Source organism: Camelus bactrianus, chromosome 15 (assembly GCF_048773025.1).
Source record: "Camelus bactrianus isolate YW-2024 breed Bactrian camel chromosome 15, ASM4877302v1, whole genome shotgun sequence".
Taxonomy (NCBI): domain Eukaryota; kingdom Metazoa; phylum Chordata; class Mammalia; order Artiodactyla; family Camelidae; genus Camelus; species Camelus bactrianus.
The window spans coordinates 51,917,544-51,934,776 of record NC_133553.1 but is presented as its reverse complement, the minus strand read 5'-3'; the positions used below and the strand labels follow the sequence as shown (position 1 = coordinate 51,934,776).

Genomic DNA, 17,233 nt, shown 5'->3' with positions numbered 1-17,233 from the left:
AACTAAACAGTGTGCTTAGGGACATAACTGATTTTCATTCAGGTTAAAACTTCTTATTTTGTTGAGGACTGGTAACAGTTGGCAGACCAACAGTCTGTCTATGAACAATATTGAGTAGCACTTTCTGTACAGTGTGGATGTGTGCTGTCAAACTGGATCATTACATAGTTAATGCAGTTGTCTCTTCATTCTTCATAATTATTATTGCCATTGGCCAATTAATTGTAGAACGAGTATCACTGGTTATCATAGCTGAAATAAAAGTGTTGCTTGTATATAATTAGGAGTCCTTGGGATGAGGGATGTTTTGCCATATACTTTTTCTCTGATAGGGACTTCTCAGTGTCATGATTTATTTCTCGGAGCCATACTGTGGAGATCATACAGAGGTGGTTCCAGTAAGGCAAATACTGCTATATGAGTACTTCAAAGACGTGAACTGGATACTTACAGAAAGTGGTAGAATTCAGTGTTACAGCTCTAGATGAACGTCTAAGTTTGGTGATATACTATCTAAATCAGATGTTTCTCTTGACTCTGTTGCTTGAGAAACATGGAAAAATAGGAAGGTGGTGAAATTTTAGGTTTTTGTCTTCTGAGACTTTTATGTGGTTGAAAGATGTGTTTATCTAATTGGCCATGAGATTCCTCTCTGTCAGAAACAGAGATATGTCATTGGCAACATGTAGAATTAGATTGGAGTACTCATTACCGTCTTTCTGTTATATTCTCAATGTATGAATTTTGTCTGTGAGGTAACAGTTTTTCCCATCAGTATACATCATTAAGATTGCTAGTCATTGAGCTGACATGAGCTCTTTTTTATAAGAAAGAATTATAACTTTTCATTAAAATTTTAGAAAAAAAATTTAAATAGCAGTAAAATACTACGTTTCAGACTAAAGATTCATGGCCAAGACACATTATAGGAATATATCTGAATATATAGGGAGAGTGGTTTGAAATTATGTTTATATCTTTGATGAGAAAGCCTTACTTTATAACTGTTCTGATTATAAAAGTTAATTATGAGATACATAACTGGGCAGTCCTACTTACCCAGTGACATTCTTGAAATAATTTTCCATCCTTACCAGTAATATCACCATAGTGAAAGGTTGTAACTAATGTATGCCATCTATGGAGTTAGGATAGAATTTTAATAGCTAAAGTCTTAGAAAAACATAAACTCTTGCAGTCACATAGAATAAACATAGAACTCACAACACTAGGAAAAAAAAATCCCTTGTCATTGCAGTCTAGTTTCTTTTCTAGCGCCGCCAGGTGTCAGTGTAACCACAGGACCAGAGAATTACCACCGTCGATAAAATGACTACAAATGTTCTGTTTTGCTTCGTGAAAGAGGTAGGGAAAAAAGTTCTATTCAAATTAGGTACACAATGGAAAGATTATTTTATTGTTGAATTGTATAGAAAAATGAAGTGCATAATGGAGAATAGAGTACATGTAGAACTTAAAACATACAGTTAAAAATTCATATGTAGATCAAATAGAGTACATGTAGAACTTAAAACTACAGTTAAAAATTCATATGTAGATCAAATAGAGTACATGTGGAACTTAAAACTACAGTTAAAAATTCATATGTAGATCAAATAGAGTACATGTGGAACTTAAAAGATACAGTTAAAAATTCATATGTAGATCAAATGTACTAATAGAATATGTAGGTGATCTGCTGCTATAACTAGAGGAGATGGACAGCCTGTGGTTAAAGAGTTCATTAAGCCTTACTGACCATGATGTTGCTCAGTAGAACTGCTGTCAGAATCTGAGCCTTAAAATGAAAGAGTATATTTCTGGCTTACAGATGTAAAACTCAGCTTACTATGATTTACATTTGGTGCAGAACTTGTCTACAGTAGTTCCCTAGAACACATAGTCACATTAGATATTTAGCCAAAAGAGCATTTGGTAGGATAATTACATTTTAAAAAGTCCCTCTTTTAGAAATTTATTCTTTAATTAATTCTGTGTTAATAATGGTCATTGTTTACTATTCCTAGTTAGAGTTTACTCTTCCTACTAAGATTTATCACTTCCATGTATGTATAGGTCTGCCATATTTCTGCAAAATGAGAATCGTACGTTGAGTCCATGCCTTCTTGAAATCTTTGTGTGGGCTTGTGACTGCACTCCATGTGCTACGTGCCTCAGTTAAGTTTTGATTTGGTTAGAAGTTTTGTGTGGGCCAGCAACTGCTTCTATTTCCTTGATTTCTTCTTTTCAACAATATTTTGTTATTCTGATTGTGTTTTCCCAGATTACTTCTTTTTTACTCTTAAATATAGGAAATGGAAAAATGTTTCTTCAAAAATATAAATGTCTCCCTAGAAGTTATTGCGGGAAATGATATTCTCATGTCAGCGTTGCTATCTTATACTTTTGCTTTTATGCTTCTTCAGTACAATAATCTGACCTGTTGTGGGAGGGGCAGTGTCCCTACCATCAGAGCTTCTGGTTTTTCTTTCCTACTATCTTAGCTGGAGTCTTGTAGGTAATACCTATTTGGATTGAAGGGAGGAAAACCTTTCTCCCATCTCTCTGTGTGCCCCAGCACTTTGAGCTCTTTCTTCCAAAGTGAGGTGTTTTATTTCATCCTTGTTCTTTATCCTGGGGCTCTGGTCTCTACTGGATGCCAGTGTAATACCAGATCCTGTGATTCTGCTTTCTTTTTCTCTCTGGGAGTCCACAGTACTTTTCCAGGTTCCAGAATTACTCATTTCCTTTCTCTCCTTGGAACAACTGCCCCAAGCCATAGGTGACACAACTAATGGTCTGGCTCCCTGTCCTCATTGACAGGCATGTATCTTGGAGATAGATATGCCTGGTATTCTAGGTTAAATTCCTATTCAGTTAAATTCTAAACTCTAAACCAGAACTATTCAGTAGAACTTGGAAATGTCTTATGTCTATACTGTCCAGTATGAAGGTCACTAGTCAAGTGTGACTCTTGAGCACGTCAGATGAAGCTAGTTTGATTGAGGTACTCAAATTTTAATTTAATTTAAGTTAAGTTAAGTTAATTAAAGAGCCATGCATGGCTACTGGCTTCTGTGTTGGAGAGTGCAGCTCTTCATACATTCTTAACTGAGCAGTAGTCCTCTTTGGTTTAAAGTGTTAGCCTCCTTTGCCATAGCATGCAGTACTAGGTAGGTCCTATATAGAGAATTTGAGGGAGCAAAGAAACACCTGCAAAGAAACACCAATCAGCTCTGCTTATCAGTGGGATGGTAGAAATTATAGTTGAATTTCCCTCATTATTCTCAATGGATTAGGTGATTGTCAGAGTTCTAAACTCTAAACAGTCTAAGTAACTCTCTTTAGGGTCTGTGAAAACTTGTACAGGAAGTACAAGTACAAGTGGAAGAACAAGAAAGCATAAAGTTTCTGTGTTAACAGTTTCTGCCTACCTGCAGATCCAGTTCTGTTTTTTGGAAGAGAGAAAAATCTGGCAAGTGAATGACTGTTCATACTAGTAGTGGCCATGGAAAGATAGAGGATTATGGGCTTTAGATTCCTTTTATGGGAATGGGAAATAGTGTATATGTTTGTAAGACATAATCAGTATGTGAGGAGGAAAGATAAACATACATGTTTATTTAAACTAATAAAACCATTCATAGATCATTATCATGGAGGAAATACATTGGACAGTAAATTCGGGAAACCTGAGGGTCTGGACTCTGACTTTGAAGGGAACCTGGATATGCAGTTCTTGTAGTGCTGGGTAACAGTTGCAGTTAGTTGAGTTGTTGGACAAAAGGATTGATCCTGCAAAAGGAAGAGGCTGTCCGTAGGGTGCAGGGGCTGAAGGTGACCAATGTGAGAAGTTTAGTTGGAGGACTGTATTGGTCTTGAGGGAATTGTGATTATGGCCTAACCTCTCATAATTGAAAAGCTGAAGTATCCTCTCAGTGAAGTTTATTACAAAAAGAAGTTGACCAGTTGTATATCAGGGATGGGGATAAGGGGGATTGAGGGGGGGAAAGAAGGAACATTTATTGAGCACCTACTATATTTACTTACATTAATTATTCAATCAACATAAAAGCCCATAGGGAAGTAGATTGCCCTCATTTTGTAAGTGTAAATGAGGTTGAGGGAATAACTTGCTCACAGCTGAACAGAGTGTCTGACTACACAATTTCTGTCCTTTCCATCACAGTTAGGGTACCACCTTGATCCTAAACTGTAATTCACATATATCTGAGATATCTGAGCAATTGTGTCATAAACTTGTAAGTGGCAAATTCCAGGGTAGAATTAAAGTTTTTGAGGTGGAGATTTTTATTTGAGTGATTGGGTGGTAGAGGGGCTTCTGGGAGATGAGTGGAAGAACAGCCTGGCGTTGCAGCTGCAGATTCATGTTTGAGCCAATTTGAGAGGAGCTGAAGGCAGAAGGTGAAGGGTCTGCTTCCAGAGCGACTCTGAGAGACACAGGGATATAAGCAGCCCTGCTCTGTAGGAGGCCTCATGACAGAGCATGTTGCAGGTTAGGGAACAGGGCATCCTCTCCACTGCTGCTCAGAGGTAGCATGTTGCCTGTACAGTGGGCACTGCAGGGAAAACAGCATCACTTTGGCATCTTGCATATTTCAAATTGGGAGATAGATGGCATCTATAGCCTGGGAGACGTAATTGTTATTATCCCTGTGCCAGTTATAACCCTCAAGTGGCTTTTATAGTTGAGTGCATCAGGGATGTGTCTCACAGCAGAAGATGACAGGATTATTTAGGGGAGCAGAAATCCTTGGTGCGGTAGAATTTGTCAGGAGATGCAGCTTCCATATTAAGCAAGTGGGGCTGTGAATTGGTGAAAAAAACAAAAACATTATTGTGTAACATTTAAAATATATATGAGAGTAGAGAACACAATATAGTATACTGTGTACCATCAGTGAGCTATAGCTTTTATCAAGTTGTTTCTTTTGTAACCCAAAGTCAGGATTTGAAATTTTAGTTAATGGTTAACATGACTTCACTTGTACCTCCAGGCTCCAGGCTAGTGAGTCCCAAAGGAACTCAGGTTAAAGACAGTGTTATATTTTGTTTATTTAAAATATTTGAAACTCAACTAGTTTCAAAGAGAACTTGGAGTTACTGATGATTAAAGTAAGAGTAAACTACATACCTGCCAGAGTGGCTAAAAAGAAGATTGAAAATGCCAAGTGTTTGTGAGGATGTGGAGCAACCAGAAGATGGATTGCTTGTGAGAGTGTGGATTAGTATAGCCACTTTGAGAAACTATTTGAAAGAATTTACTAAAGCTGAGTAGGTACATACTCAGTATCCCAGCAATTTCATTCCTAGGCATATATTCAACATTAATATGTATCAGTGTTCACTAAAAGACATGTACTCGAGTACTCTCATTGTAGCACTCTGTAACAGCCTCAAACAGGAAGCTATCTAAAATGTTTCTGCCAACAATAGAGTGGATAAATAAATTGTGTTCGATTTACACAATGGAATACTATACAGCAATGAAAATGAATGATCTACAACTAGAGGAAGTGATATTGATAAATCTTACAAACGTAACGCTGAACCAGAGAAGCTAGATGTGATAGAGTACAGATCTTCCTCAACTTAGGATGGGGTTACATCCCAATAAACCCACTGTAAGTTGAAAATACTGTAAGTTGAAAATGCACGTAATACATCTAACTACCAAACCATCATAACTTAAGCTAGTCTACCTTAAACGTGCTTAGAACACTTACATTAGCCTACAGTTGGGCACAATCATCTAACACAAAGCCTGTTTTGTAATAAATGTTGAGTATCTCACGTTATTTATTTAAACTATACAGAAAGTGAAAAGCACAATGGTTGAATGGGTACAGAATGGTTCTAAGTGTATCGATTGTTTATCCTCATGATTGTGTGGCTGACTGGGAGCTGCAGTTGGGTGCCACTGCCCTGCATCATGAGAGATGATCATACTGCCGGCCCAGGAAAAGATCAAAATTCAAAATTTGAAATACAGTTTCTATTCAATGTGTATCCTTTTGCACCATTTTAAAGTTGAAAAATTGTTAAGTCAAACCATCTTAAGTTGAGGACCATCTGTATTTATTTTCTGGCCCTTTACAGAAACAGTTTGCTGATTCCTATTCTTAATGTTACCAGGTGTAGTTGAGGGAGTCCTGACCAACAGACAGGAAGCCTGGGTTCCAACCTGGTAGGCATTAGCTCTGTGACTTTGGTAACTTTTTATATAAGGATGAAGAAGTCAGTCCAACTCTTCCAAAGTAGAGGCTTTGGTAGTAGATATAAGCTCTAACTACACTTTTCTAAACCACTATTTCTTAATTATTAACCATTAAATTTGCTTTATTTTGAAATAATTAGCAAGAGCTATAAAAATGCTATTTGCATTTTTTATTAGAGATGCAGAAATAAGGTCTCAATATATTTATGATATTAAAAGTGGAAATCATTTTTTTGTCTGACTTCTATAGTGTATATAATAATCAAAACAAAATGTTCAGCTTTCACTTTTACACATATCTTTCACAACTATCCGTATCTTGTGCTAATGTTAAATTAGATATATGGGGGGAAAAAAGCATAATTTGATGAAATCAGTAAAAGAGGACACAATTTTTAGGCCTCTGTAGGCATGCAACCATTTCTTCAAAGGATCTACTTTAGCAGCAACTTGGAAGTCATTAGTTTCAGTTACTATGGTTAAGGAATATGCATTTCTTTAACAACACACTCAAATTTATCTGGAGTCCCCTTTTAGTTCAAATAAGCAAAGTTTTACTATATTTTCACTGGTTGATACAAGAACATCATTTTAACAAAGATTGTTGTTTATGATGGTAAAAAGAAAATCTAAGATACAGACTTGGAGTATTCTGCTTTTAGTTTGCTTGTCAGTGACTATTGTCATTTGTGATCAGATAGTAATAGTAGCAAGCCTTTCAGTTCTTTTGAGACTCTTTGTCCAGATTGGTGCTATTTCTTCTGACCTGTTCATCCCATCGCCCTACCAGTTGCATTTTTTAACAAAATAGAAACATATTGTCTCCATTATCAGAGTATAAATGTTTGCCTCTTGCTTCCATTTCCTCTGTATCTTTTAAGAAGCAATTGAAAATAATTTTGTATGTGTACAGAAAGAATGTAGATGTCAATGGGTTTGGGCTAAGACAATTGTGATAAATGTTTTGGCATTGCATAAGAAGTACGTATGTTTTGATTTGTTGATAGGAATGATCACAGCATTGTGAGTTCTGAGGTGAATAAGTGATGAGAACATCACCAAAGTGCCCAGTCCTACAAACATGCTTCTTTACTGACAGTAATTTTTTTGACTGCTGTATTGCAGCTGTTGAAAATGGACAGATAGATGTGTTAAGGCTGTTGCTTCAATATGGAGCAAATGTTAATGGATCCCATTCTATGTGTGGATGGAACGCCTTGCACCAGGCTACTTTTCAGGTAACCTCTGAATTTATTATTTCATTTCCATGTAAATTGTGTGTTTTACCCTTTTAAAATGACAGTTCTGTACAGTTTTTGCTTCCTGCTTGCCTGTGATTTATGATGGTTAGTGCAGTACAGAAAAGGCAGTCTAAATGCTAATGATCATTCTGAATAAGCCCATTGCTCTAGTAGTTCTAGCAGTTTGGGGCTGCAGGGATTATCTAAGTTTTTCAAATGTTGATAACATAGTTAAGAGACCATCAGAATATCTGGGATATAAATTGATGACGAGCAATGGCTTATTTTTTTTTTTTAATAGCAGCATGTTTAGAAACTGTGATAACACTTTAGTGCTTGGGCTTGCAAAATTTTGTAGGATTTTGTAAGAATCCTAGAGATCAATGTTTCATCTGTTTATGTTTAATGGGCTAGCTAAAGGTACAGAATAATCTGATTAACTCTTTCTTCCCATCTACCAATACTCTCTTAAAAAAGAGTGAGGATAAAACACAGACACAAAGCAGTAAGAAAAGCAGTATCTTCTATTTTCTTTGTTTTCTCTTATTTAAAATATGAATCTGTGCCTTAGGAGAATGCTGAGATCATAAAATTGCTTCTTAAAAAAGGAGCAAACAAGGAATGCCAGGATGACTTTGGAATCACACCTTTGTTTGTGGCTGCTCAGTATGGCAAGCTAGAAAGCTTGAGCATACTTATTTCATCGGGTAAGAATAATCCATTAGCCTCTGCGTTGTTTAAGATCATGAGTTTTAACTTTGTATCTCCCTAGGAAGAATAATTCTTGACCAGATATAAATCAGGTTCTGAAATTTATGGTTTTATATTAGAGGTAAATAAGATATATATATACAAGTGCATTTTATAAGCCTGGTTGCTAAGTCTCTATTACCAACATAAGCAATACACAGCTACTAATTTATCTGAGTAGGACCATAATGATATATCACTCCAGCAGGTTTATTGGCAAGATGAATGATGGGGCTGTCCTTTCCTATAGGAACCTGACCATTTCCAGCTTCCCATGGTAAAAGACTCGTACAGGCCTAATTAATTTTTTAGTTAGTTATTTTGTGTATTAACCCTTTGAGTTGTATGTTTTGATCAATTATGTGATATTTAAGTGGGTTTATTTCAAAGCATGTGTACAGTATATTAATGTTAATAGCAATATAAACCTGCTAAAGGTTTCTCGGTGACAACTATTACATATTCAGCATTGTCAGAGAAGATGGTGCTGAGGTGACATTCTTATTCTCTGTGACTTTTCTGTGACCAGAAACATTTGGTATGCAAGGGCTTTTCAGTTCTTCCAAACACTGTGTATGTGCTAACGTGCTAATGTGACAAAACATGGATAGTCAAGGCAGATGGGAAATAGACCAGATATGCCATCATGCAATATTTTTTTTAATACCTAGGCTTCTCAGATATCTTCTATAATTCCTAAACTTTTAATAAATTACCTCCAAATACACAAAACAAAGTTCATTTAGACAGCAGAGTACATATTTTCTTATTCCTACTTTCTCTTTACAAACCTTCAAATTCTTAAGTTCAAATAGGAAGCATAAGAAACAAGTACTCATTAAGTGTTAAATTAAGATACCTGTTACAGATACTGAGTCTATAAATCTGAGCATTGAGAGAATCTCCAGAATCATTCAAGCATGTGTGTGTGTGTGTGTGTGTGTGTGTGTGTGTGTGTGTGTAATTAGAATCCCAGCCTTGAGCGTTTAAGTGCCTTGCCAAAGATCTAGAAAGTATTTCCTGGCAGAATCAGAGCTTGGATCCAGGACTTCTGATTTCTCATCTTCCTTCTGCGTTGTACCTTCCTGAGAACTATCCTGATACATTTATGACTTCTAGTCCCACTAGTTTGTATGTAACTAATATTTAGGTTAGTAACATTCAGGTTAAATAGGTTAAACTGCACTCTAATGACTCCTCATGCTGATCCTGTCTCCTGGAACCCTAAGCACCTGTTTTGTTTTGCTTTGTTCTTTTTTTCCCTCCTCCCTTCCTCTCTGAATAATTATGAACGACAAGTTGAAAAGGTATGTAGGTACGTTTATAATGTAATATACATGCTTCTAACTTTTTAAAATGACTTTCCTTTTAGTGAATTATCTGTCATTTTCCCAACTTTCCTACCTGTAGTCTTACAGAAACTGGTTCCTTATTCCTGATACATTGAAATTGTCAATCAAAATAGAACATTGTTTAAAAAAGAAAGTTAAGTAGGTTTCTTTCGTCACTTAGTCTTTTCTCAGTTACTGTGTAGTGAGGCTGATAGGTGAAGCATCTACCTTGTACAAGTCAAGAAGATTCTATATATCTAGACTTGTTGAATATTCAGTTGGAATTTCTGACCGTTCCATAAACTGCAACTTACAATTTGTGTTTTGCCCAGTTTTTACCCATCTCAGGGCTTTGGTTTATTCAAAGTGTATTTATGGAACATCCTCTTAAATAAAGAGTAATCTTTTCTCCCTTAATGGTGATGATTTTAACACTGAGATGTATTGCAGAAATTTAAAAATTCTCATGGTAGTGTATTAACACATACTTAACATACTTAACACATTATTTGTCAATGAGAAAAGTTTGGGAAATTCTGTTTTTGAAACCTTTGCAAAACTTGAGGTCACTTTAAACTTTTTCACATCTTTATACATTAGCATCTAAATAATTGATTAGATTTATGCTTAAAAAATCAGCTTAGAAACCCATTTAAATAGGCCTTTTTCTGTTTATTGTAGGCTCTGTCATGAAGAAAACTGATGTAATGAAGAGTATAGTGAACATTAGTTTTAAGGCACAGCTGCCATGTATGTCATGTCTGCTGAATGGTTTTTTTTTTTTTTACAATTCTTAGCCTGAATCTGAATCAATTAGTGCATCTATGAAGTCTCATAATATAGGCTTTTTCTTATCCTTTCAGTAATTATCAGAAATGTTATCCATATTTGATGGCTTGTGCTTTTCCTTTTTTAAATGACTGATGATTTAAATGACCTCAGAGTGCTTGTTGGAGGAGGGATTGGAATGAAATGAATCCTTCATTGAGTAAGATTTTTATTTTAGCTTAAAAATGAATTCTAAAATATTAATCACTTACTTTCTTGCTAATATAAAAGCAGAACCAATTTAAATGACTACCAATAAGTTATGAAAATTAGTATGTTTCAACATCAGTATCCACCAAAGGGGAAAAACTCTTGTACTGTGAAACCTTTTTAAGGCAGCTGCTTTGAAATTTATGTTAATTACCATGGTTTTGTTTTTTTTTTTGCATAAATGAGGGTTATCTGTTAAATATTTTATTTTAGGTGCAAATGTCAATTGTCAAGCCTTGGACAAAGCTACTCCCTTATTCATTGCTGCTCAAGAGGGCCACACAGAATGTGTGGAGCTTTTGCTGTCCAGTGGGGCAGATCCTGATCTTTACTGTAATGAGGACAATTGGCAGTTACCTATTCATGCAGCTGCACAGATGGGCCATACAAAGTAAGTGTTAAAGATGAAGAATAAAAGTGAACTCATAATTCAAAGGTAGTAAGGAATAGACTTCTTGGCCAGACTGTTTGCATCCAGGCATAATCTTTGGTATTCCCTTCTCTACTAGTCCCCTGAGTGATTAGATCCACCCACGCATCTGTCCCCTGTGCCATGCCCGGAGATTCTTAGTCTTACCCTTTCCTAGGGTGAGGCGAGGTAGCTCTGGGGGCTTTCTTCAGGTGTTAAGTCTTCCCTCTGACTTCTTAAGCTGTGGCTGTACTCCCCCACTTCTTTCCATTTTTATCCCAGACGTCTTTAGCTACCAATTTGATGGCTTTATTCAAATTACTTATGTTACCTCCCTGAGGCCAGAAAGTTTTTGAGTTTGTGACCCCTGTTGGAGTTGTCTTTGTCTTTCGTGTGCTCTGGGTCGTCCTCCACATCTTGAACCCTTTGAACTTCTCTTTGTCTGATTTCAAATTCAGCCCAGTACTTTCTCATGCTTCTGTTACTCTTCTTTCTTAACCCAAAGTTCCTATGAAATTTTTGGTGTTTTCTGGAGAGAGAGAGACTTAAAGAAGGAACTCCCTGAAATTGGGGATTCCAGGGATCTTAGAAGTTATTAACCTGGTTATACTTATGAGAATATGGCAGCCTATTAATATAAATTGGCATCAGTTTTTTAAAATACATGTTTAAAGTTTTTAGAGTCATAATACTCCAGTCATAATTTTTATAACATTATTAGTATTATTTAAAAAGTAATAGTGAAATGGGCTTGTCTTTAGTATGTTTACATAGTAGAAAAACAGATTCTGCACTTTTGTTATTATGCCACTAGGTGGCATGGTATTTTACTATTTCCTTAAAGATGTTTGTAATCATGTTTGTGTTTTTTTGAAGAGTATAATTTTTCCACCCATTAAAAAATTGAACACATTTATTAAATGTAAGAGACACTAAATAGATTTTTTTATTTTAACAAAATGCTTGGGTTTTAAAGTTTGATGTTTTTCTTAACTTGATTATTTAATTATAAATCTTAGGTACAATTATACTCTGAGCTTTAAATTGATACCAAAACCCTCTTGGGAATTTGCCCTTATTTGTTCTCAGTTTTGAGAATCCTATTTGATGATTTCCTCCATAGTGAAATATAAGTTCTTCCTAAATATTATTATCTTAGTCTTGCCTTACCTAAGGAAAAGTAGCAAAGAGAAGGAATTTTATAAAGATACTTTGGAGTAGCTTTACCTTTCTTTTCCCAGAAAGAGGGGAATTTCCTGGCTTACATTATCCCTACAGTTTTATTTTTAATTTCAGGAGAGTAGATTAGTTCTTTCTCTCCAACTGAGTTTTGGAGGTAAGTTTACAAATAATCTTAAGAACTTACGCTTTTTTTAAAATTTTATTTTATTGAGTTATAGTCAGTTTACAATGTTCTGTTAATTTCCAGTGTAGAGCACAATTTTTCAGTTATACATGAACGTACATGTATTATTTTTCACATTCTCTTTCACCATGAGCTACCACAAGATCTTGCATGTATTTCTCTGTGCTATACAGTATATTCTTGTTTATCTATTCTATATATACCTGTCAGTATCTACAGATTTCAAACTTCCAGTATGTCCCTTCCCATCCCCCTCCCTACTGGCAACCACAGGTTTGTATTCTTATGTCTATGAGTCTGTTTCTGTTTTGTATTTGTGTTCGTTTGTCCTTTTCTTTTCTTTTCTTTAGATTCCACATATAAGCGATCTTATATGGTACTTTTCTTTTTCTTTCTGACTTGCTTCACTTAGAATGACATTCCCCAGGGACATCTATGTTGCTGCAAATGGCATTATGTTGTCATTTTTTATGGCTGAATAGTATTCCATTGTATGAATATTACCACATCTTCTTTATCCGGTCATCTGTTGATGGACATTTAGGCTGTTTCCATGTCTTGGCATTGTAAATACTGCTGCTATGAACATTGGGGTGCAGGTGTCATTTTGAAATAGGGTTCCTTCTGGATATATGCCCAGGAGCAGGATTACTGGGTCATATGATAAATCTATTCCTAGTCTTTTGAGGAATCTCCATACTGTTTTCCACAGTGGCTGCACCAAACTGCATTCCCACCAGCAGTGTAGGAGGGTTCCCTTTCCTCCACAGCCTCTCCAGTGTTTATCATTTGTAGACTTTTGAATAATGGCCATTCTGATTGGTGTAAGGTGATACCTCATTGTAGTTTTGATTTGCATTTCTCTGATAATTAGTGATATTGAGCATTTTTTCATATGCCTGTTGATCATTCATATGTCTTCATGGGAGAATTGCTTGTTTAGGTCTTCTGCCCATTTTTGGGTTGGGTTGTTTGTTTTTTTCTTATTGAGTCGTATGAGCTGCTTATATATTCTGGAGATCAAGCCTTTGTCAGTTTCATCTTTTGCAAAAATTTTCTTCCATTCCGTAGGTTGTCATTTTGTTTTGCTTATGGTTTCCTTTGCTGTGCAAAAGCTGGTAAGTTTAATTAGGTCCCATTTGTTTATTCTTGTTTTTATTTCTATTGCTTGGGTAGACTGCCCTAGGAGAACATTGATGAGATGTATGTGAGATAATATTTTGCCTTTGTCTTCTTCTAGGAGGTTTATTGTATCTTGTCTTATGTTTAAGTCTTTGATCTATTTTGAGTTTATTTTTGTGTATGGTATAAGGGAGTGTTCTAGCTTCATTGATTTACATGCTGCTGTCCAGTTTTCCCAGCACCACTTGCTGAAGAGCTTGTCTTTATTCCATTGTATGTTCTTGCCTCCTTTGTGGAAGATTAGTTGACCAGAAGTTTGTGGGTTCACTTCTGGGCTCTCTATTCTGTTCCATTGGTCCATATGTCTTTTTGTACCAATATCAAGCTGTTTTGATTACTGTAGTATTGTCTAAGTCTGGGAGCTCTGCAGTATTGTCTGAAGTCTGGGAGAGTTATTCTTCCAGCCTCTTTCTTTTACTTCAGTAATGCTTTGGCAATTCTAAGTCTTCTGTGATGCCATGTAAAGTGTATTATGATTTGTTCTAGTTCTGTGAAATATATCCTGGGTAATTTGATAGGAATTGCATTAAATCTGTTGATTGCCTGGGCAGTGTGACCATTTTAACAATATTGATTCTTCCAATCTAAGAGCATGGGATATCTTTCCATTTTTTTAAGTCTTCTTTAATTTCCTTCATCAGTGTTTTATAGTTCACCGTGTATAAGTTTTTCACCTCATTGGTTAGATTTATGCCTAGGTATTTTATTACTTTTGGTGCTATTTTAAAGGGGATTGTTTCTTTACTTTCTTTTCCTGTTGGTTCATTGTTAGTGTAAAGAAATGCAACTGATTTTTGAACATTAGTCTTGTAACCTGCTACCTTGCTGAATTCTTTGATTAGTTCTAGTAGTTTTCGTGTGGACCTTTTAGGATTTTCTATATATAGTGTCACGTCATCTGCATATAGTGGCACTTTTACCTCTTCTTTTCCAATTTGGGTCCCTTTTATTTCTCTCTCTTGCCTGATTGCTGTGGCTAGGACTTCCAAGACTATGTTGAATAGGAGTGGTGAGAGTGGACAGCCTTGTCTTGTTCCAGATTTTAGTGGGAAGGTTTTGAGATTTTCACCGTTGAGTACTATGCTGGCTGTAGATTTGTCATATATAGCTTTTATTATGTTGAGATATATCCCCTCTATACCCACTTTGGTGAGAGTTTTTATCATAAATGGGTGTTGAATTTTATCAAAACCTTTTTCTGCATTTATTGAGATGGTCATGTGGTTTTTATCATTTCTCTTGTTGATGTGATGTATTACATTGATTGATTTGCATATGTTGAACCACCCTTGTGTCCCTGGGATGAACCCCACTTGATCATGATGTATAATCTTTTTTATGTCCTGTTGGATTCTATTTGCTAATATTTTGGTAAGGATTTTTGCATCTATGTTCATCAGTGATATTAGTCTGTAGTTCTCTTTTTTGGTAGTGTCTTTGCCTGGTTTTGGTAGTGTCTTTGCCTGGTTTTGGTATCAGGGTGATGGCTTCATAAAATGAGTTTGGGGGTATTCCCTCCTTTCTAGTCTTCTGAAAGAGTTTGAGAAGGTCTGGTATGAGTTCTTCTTTGTATGTTTGGTGGAATTCCCCAGTGAAGCTGTCTGGTCCTGGACTTTCATTTGTAGGGAGGTTTTTTTTTTTATTGCTAATTCGATTTCAATTCTAGTGATCAGTTTGTTCAAGTGGTCAGTTTCTTCTTGATTCAGTCTTGGTGGAATGTATGTTTCCAGAAACTTGCCCATCTCTTCTAGGTTATCCATTTTGTTTCCATATAGTTGTTCATAAGAGAACTTAATGTTTTAATAAATTTTTTTTAGAACTTTCTCTACTTAGCAACCACTTTTTAAAATAAATCTGCCTCAATACTTAAAGAGCTTATTTTATTTTCTGAGCATGGAATATTTTAGCAGGAATTCTGATTTCTTTCTGGTGAAAGTACTGTTTATTTCATATCATTCACTATCTTAAAAAATTCTTACTAATTAGGGAAAAAACTTTTGATTGGTACTTTATGGAGGAAAATAATTTATTTTCTTGGTACAAATTTATATTTAGTATAACGAAGTTTTAAATAATTTATTAGATCCTAAAATATCTGACATAAAATTTGAATTTTAGGGAGTAGGGTGGTGGTAGTAAGGTAAATAATTAGTGCAAAGATAAAAAGGACAATATGTTACCTATTTACTTTTATAAGAACATAGTTTTATCCTACTTCAAATGTGTTTAAGGACCTTTCTATTAAGCTTCAATAATAAGTATAACATCTTGGAGTATGTAGCCTGTAATAATTTTATTATAGATAGGAAGTACACCAAAGACAGGGTTTTTTAAAAACATGTATCAGTGGATGACTCAAAATATGTGCTGTTAAAATGTTGTCTACACTTCTGTACATATAAAAAGCATTAAATGCTCCTGAATTTGTGTACTTGCAGAATCTTGGACTTGCTAATACCACTTACTAACCGAGCCTGTGACACTGGGCCAAACAAAGTGAGCCCTGTGTACTCAGCAGTGTTTGGAGGGCATGAAGAGTGCCTGGAAACATTACTCCGGTGTGGCTACAGCCCTGATGCCCAGATGTGCCTCATCTTTGGATTCAGTACTCCCATGTGTATGGCTTTCCAAAAGGAGTATGTATATTTGCTATATTTTTATTCTTTTTTAGCTTTATTGATATGTATTTCTAGGTAACTTTGTTTTGTGATAAAATTTAGTATCTCTTAGAGCTAAACTGGTAACTTAAAAAACAAACAAACAAAAAAAAAACAGGCAAAAAAGCCTTCTATGATGCACCATGTTTAGTCAAATTATAATAAAAGTGAGGTGATTATGTCTGATTTTTTTTCCTTCCCTCTTTGGCTCTGGATTATATTTTTAGTGTAGGAATTTTAGGTAGTGCTTTCAAAGATATTAAAGTAAATTCAGGAATTCTCTGATATCCTTGGTCTTTAAAACAATTCAAGAATTAAAGCAAACTTTAAGTTATATGGTGAGTAAGGCCTGAGGATTTAATATATGACATGATGACTGTAGTTTATAATGCCATATTATATAACTGAATTTTGCCAAGAGTAGAATTTAAATGCTCTCAGAAAAAAGTAAATATATAAGGTGATGAATATATTAATTAACTCAGTGGAAGAATCCTTGTACATTGTATACATATATCAAGTCACCACATTATACACACTATAATCTTTCAGTCTTATGTCTCAATAAAGCTTGAGGGGTAAAAAGATAAACAAAGAATTAAAAATAACGTTATCAGATATGGTATAGACTGTGTTTCAAGTTTACCTTTTGAAATTTATAAGACTTGTTATGAGTCTAAAAATAGAACTTTAATTTTATATATTATTGCCTTTTTAATGTACTTTGTATGTAGCATTTCTTTCTGTAAGTCATCCTAATTAAATTAAAAAGCTTTAAAAATACTTGTTTTACTAATCTGCCATGATCCTATGAGTAGAATAAATGAAGAATTATTGGTACTTTGTTAGCTTCTGGCAAATACTTGCTTATAAGACTCCTAAGGTTTTCTTTATTTAAAAAGATTTATTTAAGAGATGATATTATTATCATCATCCTTTTTTTTTTTTTTTTAAATGAAGGTACTGGGGATTGAACCTAGGACCCCGTGCATACTAAGCATATACTCTACCACTGAGTTAT

General features: G+C 35.1%; 1 protein-coding gene across 2 annotated transcripts in view; it reads left to right on the top strand.

The window, feature by feature from the left end:
* ASB3 (ankyrin repeat and SOCS box containing 3) overlaps positions 1 to 17,233 on the top strand; it is an 83,450-nt gene that overhangs the window by 39,179 nt on the left and 27,038 nt on the right. For both annotated transcript variants that reach the window (XM_010951855.3, XM_074341136.1), the window contains 4 exons: positions 7,364 to 7,476; positions 8,051 to 8,186; positions 10,812 to 10,989; positions 15,994 to 16,191. In XM_010951855.3, the coding sequence (XP_010950157.1) occupies positions 7,364 to 7,476; positions 8,051 to 8,186; positions 10,812 to 10,989; positions 15,994 to 16,191 (625 nt within the window). The remainder of the gene's footprint in view (positions 1 to 7,363; positions 7,477 to 8,050; positions 8,187 to 10,811; positions 10,990 to 15,993; positions 16,192 to 17,233) is intronic.